Source organism: Euleptes europaea, chromosome 11 (genome assembly GCF_029931775.1).
Source record: "Euleptes europaea isolate rEulEur1 chromosome 11, rEulEur1.hap1, whole genome shotgun sequence".
NCBI lineage: Eukaryota > Metazoa > Chordata > Lepidosauria > Squamata > Sphaerodactylidae > Euleptes > Euleptes europaea.
The window spans coordinates 1,277,147-1,283,945 of record NC_079322.1 but is presented as its reverse complement, the minus strand read 5'-3'; the positions used below and the strand labels follow the sequence as shown (position 1 = coordinate 1,283,945).

Genomic DNA, 6,799 nt, shown 5'->3' with positions numbered 1-6,799 from the left:
GTGCACCTTCTGCAAAAATCCTACATATCTGAAGCATTGAGAGATAATAAAATATATGTAATTGCAAGCACAAGCCTTTCAGTTTCTAAAACTAAAAAGAATCCTCATTTTCTTATAGCTTAACATATGAGATTTCCCATTTAAGAAGGAAAAAAATGACTGAAAGAAAACTTAACAGCTCTGGGGAAGCCAGTATTTGGGCTCATCTGTTGTTCAGCCTCATCTATATTGAAAAACTCTCAATGCCTGCCTCAGTGAATACAACCCAAGCAGCATGCTTTGGCATACTGTACACATCTCACATCTAGCCTTTATTGTTCCTCAAATTAAAACAAGGTACTCTGATGTGTATGGGAAAACCTGCTTAAACAATAAAGAGTGGCCACATCCTGCTGATGCCAAGTGAGGAATTTACACCCATGCTGAAATGTTATCATAAAGGCTGAGTGAGTGATTGACTTTATGTAGAGAATCCCAAGCATGTACTATAATGCTTAGCAATCCTATTAACAGTTCATCGAACTGTTTCAGTGATCTCTTAATGTCAGTCTTATGTGTCTAGGAAGTCTCGATTCTGCGATCCTGGCTGGGATACAAAGATTTACTTAGGTTCAAGCTGAGGTCTGCAATAGGCCAGAGATATTTGGGGGTGGGGCAGAATTGAAATTCCCTTCAGTTGCAGAAGTTCTGTGCTGGGGTCAGGGAGTGGGGGAGGTGATGGTGGAGAAGGTGCTGCTGCACGAGAAAAACAGGGCCGAAGCCCCTGCAACCCAGAACTACTCTCACAGTCGTTTGAATACCAGCCTCTATTTTTCTGTCAATCACTATAACCATTCTGTTGAGCACATGGTTGTGAAAACTTCTTAGCACTTTAACTTGTGTGCAGCAATTCTGCTGTTTTATGTAGAGCTATTTCATTACCGGAACTTGTAATTTCCATCCTCTAAGAGCACGTTTTCACATTGAAAATAATAAAGTTCAAAAAGTGTTACTGTGCCATTTTGTTCCGTCATACTTACTATCTCCCTGCTTCCCATCAAATGCCAACCATCTTTTGAACATCCTAGTTAGTGTACATTCTTTAAAAGAATGTAGTTAATATTTTCCAGTGGCAGAATCGATTCTAAGAAAAACACAATATGAATTCACAGTAACATTCTGAGAATAGATGTATTTTAAAGCAAAGCCCTGACTCCTAAATTTAGCCATGACTTCCGCAGTGTTAAGCATCAGAGCTCATGTTGCTGTTACCTGGAATTCTTTGATTTATCCCAGATACTTACAGAGTTATGATTACAAACCAAGCTCACTACAGAAATTGGCATTTACTCAATTTCAGTCAAATACAAAAACTGGATCAGTTCAAAAACACATCCCCATCACAGCAGCCCCAATCCGCATTCTCCCCCTCCCCAGTGGCTGTTTATTTGCTGTCAACGGCCCGTTGGGGGAGCTGATCCCAGGACACCCCGGGGCCACACATCATTTGCCGAAATTACAAATCTGATTCCAGACTCAGCAAGATCTTTGAAGCGATGAGGCCAGAGCAAAATCTCGGGGTGGGTGGGGAGCGAGGACCTCTCTAAGCAATCAGCGCCTCCCCAAGGTCTCGGTGGGAGAAGATGATCCTTGAAATGCTGCAGGCTCCAGAACCATTTAGAAACCCAGAGGGATTTGGGCCCAAAAAACAACTGGCAGCCATTGCCAATGGAGCAGGTGTCATGTATTCTTGGAAGCCGGCCCCTGCTAGCAGTTGCGTAGCTTCACTTCATTGATAGTCCTCAAAGCCGGCTCCATGCGGAGCGCAGGATGGTATTCCCAGTTCCTCCTGCAACAGGAGACAGTTTCTTGAAGCAGGTTCAATTCGTTCACTTTTCTCAGCCTAAATTATGGTACATTAAGATTTCAAAGTGATGATAAGAAGTTCTTGAGGTCCCCTTTATCAGTTTTTTTATGCACTTCAAGGCTAAGCAGTTTCTTCAATCGTGTGAATTTAGATTTGGAATTTCTGGGACTCCCAGAGGAGAAATGAGGGGTTGAATGCCCAGGAGTAGAAGTTCTGAAATGGAAGATTACACAAAATATTAAGAGCAGTAAAGAACTGCATTAACATTTATAAATCTCTCATTAGATGCGAAACAAATGCTTGCATATACAAAGAGCCACCTTAAAAGGATCATACGTTTCAAATATGTGTGTGTGAATACATACATATATATACACACACACATACACCACACTTTGCCAGAGCAATCACACAGGTCAAAGTCATAGAAAGAGTCTTAAAACAATAAAACTGAAGCTTAACCACAAACTGATCTACAGAGTGATTCCACTCTCTGGGGGTTGATTTTAATGGTTTTATAACGTAATTTTATTTTGTTTGTTTTACATTGTTAGCTTTACATTGTAAAGCTAACAATTTGTTAGCTTTTGTAAGGGCAGAAAGGCAAGGTATAAATTTTGTAAATAAATAAAACAATAAATATTTCTTGAATGCTCCTTAGAGAACCAGCGTGGTGTAGTGGTTAAGAGCGGTGGTTTGGAGTGGTAGACTCTAATATGGAGAACCTGGTTTAATTCCCTACTCCTCCACATGAGCAGCGAAGACTAATCTGGTGAACCGGGTTGGTTTCCCCACTCCTACACATGAAGCTAACTGGGTGACCTTGATGACACTCCTATCAAGGCCAGTGATGAGCCCCAGAAAAGCATCTCTTCTCCAGCCATGGTCAAAATAGGACTTCCCCTGCCTAAGACAAGGGGCTCATCACTTAGTGATAGAGCATCTGCTTGGCATGCAGAAGGTCCCAGGTTCAATCCCCGGCATCTCCAGTTAAAGGGGCTAGGCAAGTAGGTGATGTGAAAGACCTCTACCTGAGACCATGGAGAGCCGCTGCTGGTCTGAGTAGACAATACTGACTTTGATGGACCAAGGGTCTGATTCAGTAGAAGGCAGACACATGTGACAATCAGCAAAGCAACACAGATCTTCTACATTAGTGCCATGGGGCATTTTGCAAAACAGTAGAAAAGAACAAGGTCAAACACTTCATGTATGGCATGGGACAGCCTGATCTCAGAAGCAAAGCAGGGTGGGTCTTTGGGAGAGGGCCCACTAAGGAAGACTGCAGAGGAAGGCAATGGCAAACCACCTCCGCTTCTCACTTGCCTTGAAAGCCCCTTGCTGGGGCAACTGTAAGTCACTGCAGGCACCAATACTCACTGTAACTCCACGCCATACCTGCAACTGGGGCTTCAAGGACAAGGCAACCCACCCAGGTAAGGGGTGGGAATCCACTATGCTTCCGAGTATTGACAGCTGCAGTCCCTCCACCCTGTCCAGGGCCACAGAGAGCTTTCCCACATTGTTGGGGACTATCGACTGGCTAACATCCCTCTCTTACTCAACAGGTAGCAGCTGTGTCTCCTGTGGGGAATCATGGTAAATATGCACAGAATTGGGGAGAGGGGCTATCACCCAAACACCCCCAAACCCAGGTAGGCTCCCATCTTTCCCCAGTGTAAGGAATATGAACTGCAATTAGAGACCCTCCCCAACAGGAGCATGAGGTGAAGCCCCCATGACTCTTTTTGCCTTGCAGCTCAGTGCTGTGAAAGTGCTGTTTCAGCTGCCAGGAAAGCATAAGGAGAGTCTCTTTGTGACTGATGAAAGCCCCTGGCAGCCGTTTTGTGGCTGGCTCCGCCTCTTGAAGCAGCCATTTTGGGGGAGCCATTTTGTTGCTACGCCCAGCACACTGTGTCAGTATTCCAAAGGTGTCTGCAGGCTCAGAAAGGTTGGGGACCCCTGAGCTATGCTGCCTGTATGAATGGGAAATAAATACCTGGAACCTGGTGACAGTTTCTTTCTCTGAGATCCTGAACGACTGTAGGTGAAAGGCGTGGTTTTATTCAAACGTGTAGGAGTCTCAAAGCTTGATGTTTTCATACTCCAACATTCTCTACTTTTTCCATAATGTCTTGTTGTCTTCCTGCACGTATTGCAGGTGATTAGCTATAAAGAGAAGGAAAAGCCAGCAGCTATTAAACCTGCCACTTTTTAAAATGTACGTCTGCCGCAATTAAGATTCTCGCGGGAATTCACAATTCAGCAGCACCCTCCTTAAAATGCTTTCAGAAGAATGAAATCTCATCTTTTTGCCACATCGCCATCATTGCAGCTGCTCCAAAAGCAGGAAAAAATTAAAAGACAGCAAGAGGGGCACAGGCATGCCAAGGGACAGACAGAAGATCAAGAAGACATGAAGCACACCCGTGGACTGATGCTATGTGAATAAATCTTGCATAGCCCTGCCACTTGGGAGTCAGTGAGTGTTTCAAATGTTATGTAGATGGCAAGTTACTGTTACATCTGAATAGGCGAACAAAACTGGCAACCCTGGTTCCTTCATTGCTTAAAATTCTGCTCTGAACTACACAGGAAGTTATTTTCTCTGTGGGAGTGAAAGGAAAGAAAGCATGAAGCCGCAGGTCTCATTCGCATAATGAAAAATCCTGGCACTGCATCTAAACAATAATCATAAGTTTAGAGGAGTAACACTAAGTTTGCTGTACTTCTATAGTACGAATTTTCCACATAGCATTTCTGTCAATCTTTTCCCCCTGTAAGTTTCCCTATTTTCTCATCAGAGTTTCAAGTCACATGGTCCATCTTCAGCCTACAGCCATGGCGTAGGGATGCTTCAAGAGAGAGGACGAATGCTTTGTTCCACATGACAGCTCCATAGAATTTATTCTTACCAGAACATTTTTTGATTCTTTGTACCTCTTCACCACCTTTCCTTGTTTGAAACTGAGTTTGTATTTCTTTGCTTCTAGATGAAGTAATTTCTGTATCTGTGGCGTTATTCTCATTTTGGGCTTGAGACGTACCCTGTGGTTACCAGGAAGAAGAAACTGGAAACAGTAAGGGCACACCTGGCCTGCATTGTTTTCATTTTTGCCTGTAAATAATAAAAGTAACATTTGGAAGTTATTCCTTCCCCCCGGTATATTTTATTGGTTAGCCCAGCTGCCTAGTCAGAACTTAACAAACCCACTAGAACCCAGGAGTTCCACATCCGGAAGAGAAGTGCAGTCAGGCCCCACTGTTTTGAGAATCCGATTGTCCCTGCTCCCAGCCCTGATGGCCCAGGGAACCAGTGGCCACAACACAAGTAAGGATGAAGGAACCTGCACTGAGCCTTGGACTACCAGCACAGGGGGTGCAGCAGGCTTCTCTCCTGACTCACCTTCTATGTTGCTGAGAGTCCATCTATAGGAAAGGCAAAGACAAAAAGAAGCATTACTTAGCCATGGTTACCAGTTCCACTGAGCCTGTGTTCTTTGTATCACAGACCCAAGTCATTATCATTTTATAGTGCTTGTTGAGCAATCCAAGCACATTTTCTCAGCCCTCGGAAGCACATGAGGGCAACCCTGCTGGATCAGACTAGCAGTCCATCTCGTCTGGCATCCTGTTGGTTACAGAAGCGGGCCAAACGTTTTCGGGCAGGGTCGGCGCTTCCGTGAGCCACAGGAGGCTCCCTTCTGCCGAAAGCTCCGGCCCGGCCACAAAACGTTTCTGCGACACCTCCCTGACGCCCACGCGGCGGCCCCCCCGCCCGCCCGCCCGCCCCCCGTTCTCTCCCCAAGCGGAGCAAACGTTGCCCACAAGTCAGCGGCTCGGGGAGTCTGGAGAGGCCAAGCGGGGTCCTCACCGGAGGAAGCGGGCCTGGGCCGGGCACGCCGACCCCACCCGCAGCGCCGCCGCCGCCGCCAGGAAGCGCCGCCGCTTCCCCATGAAGACGCCGCCGCGCCACACGCGGGCTCCTCGGCGCCGGAAGCGGAAGTGGGCGGCGGGCGGGGGCGGGGCTTGTGGCTTCCCTCCCCGGGCGGGAACGGCGTCTCCCCCCCCCCACGCGAAGGTTCCGGGCTGGGGGGCGGGGGGGTCTCCGCCCGCCGGGCCCGCACCCGTTTCCTGCCCCGGTACCCCCCTGCTGCGAGTGGGGGGAGGGGCGCCTGCTGCCCCCCCCCCTTTGAACGCTCACTGCTTTTTTGGGAAGAGCCCCCCGCCCGCCCGCCCGCCCGCCCGGGCGCTGCCTGCTTGTTAAGGGCTGGCTTCAATGTTTCACCGCGCTGGCGGTACTGTCTTGTGAGGCGAGGGCAGCAAAGGCACACACTGCAACCCATACCAGTCCTTTTTGTGTCTCCGCCACCTCTCCGGGGCTCCCGCGCACTTGAGGAGGCAAGAAATCGCCCACCAGAAACGGGCGGAGAGGCCACGGAGGCACACGTGCAGCGGCTGCAGCGGCTCTTTCACAGCCGCGGATGCCCATTGACGTGAAGCATCCGCGGCCCGCGGCGGTGCGACACTTGGGCGACGCCGCTACCGTGCAAAAGCGGCTTCAGCCGTCCGGCGCGAGGAGGGCGCCAAAGAAGAACCGATCCGTGGGGAGGCCGCAGAGGGGGGACTCCGTTGAATGTCTTAAAAACCCGCCCATAGCTGGGTTGCCCACTTGACACTGAGAAATCCCTGGAGATTGGCCGGGGGGTAGGGGGGGGGGCAGGGCTCAGGGAGGGCAGGGACTGCAAGAAAGAATAATGTCGGAGTGAGGCCAAAGTTTGTGCGAAACCAGGGCTTGGCGAATAACGATTCCTTTCTGGCTTAAACTATATTTCAGAACAGAGTGCGGTTCTCTTTTATCAATGCTGCTGAAAGAACCACATAACACGACCCGGGACTGTACAATTCTGACCAAAACAAAATATACCAGAGTCTCCCTGGAAGACTTGGCCT

The 6,799-nt window shown here is 48.4% G+C and overlaps 1 protein-coding gene across 1 annotated transcript; it reads right to left on the bottom strand.

Annotated features, from left to right (window-relative positions):
- Positions 1-1,900: 1,900 nt before the first annotated feature.
- Positions 1,901-6,338, bottom strand: C11H18orf21 (chromosome 11 C18orf21 homolog). The gene is made up of 6 exons (XM_056857838.1): positions 6,195-6,338; positions 5,721-5,935; positions 5,253-5,275; positions 4,762-4,964; positions 3,846-4,015; positions 1,901-2,059 (listed from the first exon to the last, which is right to left on the bottom strand). The coding sequence occupies exons 1-6, from the start codon at positions 6,336-6,338 to the stop codon at positions 1,906-1,908; spliced, it is 909 nt and encodes a 302-aa protein (XP_056713816.1). The 3' UTR covers positions 1,901-1,905.
- Between the last annotated feature and the right edge of the window lie 461 nt (positions 6,339-6,799).

Bases quoted from the DNA above. Each gene is read 5' to 3' on its own strand.
- C11H18orf21 (XM_056857838.1), bottom strand. From the start codon at position 6,338: ATGGGCATCCGCGGCTGTGAAAGAGCCGCTGCAGCCGCTGCACGTGTG. The intron at 5,936-6,194 runs GTATGGGTTGCA...CCCGCCCCCCAG, and splicing joins CGGAGACACAAAAAGGACTG to CCCGGAACCTTCGCGTGGGG. The intron at 5,276-5,720 runs GTGAGGACCCCG...CCTTTCCTATAG, and splicing joins GCCCAGGCCCGCTTCCTCCG to ATGGACTCTCAGCAACATAG.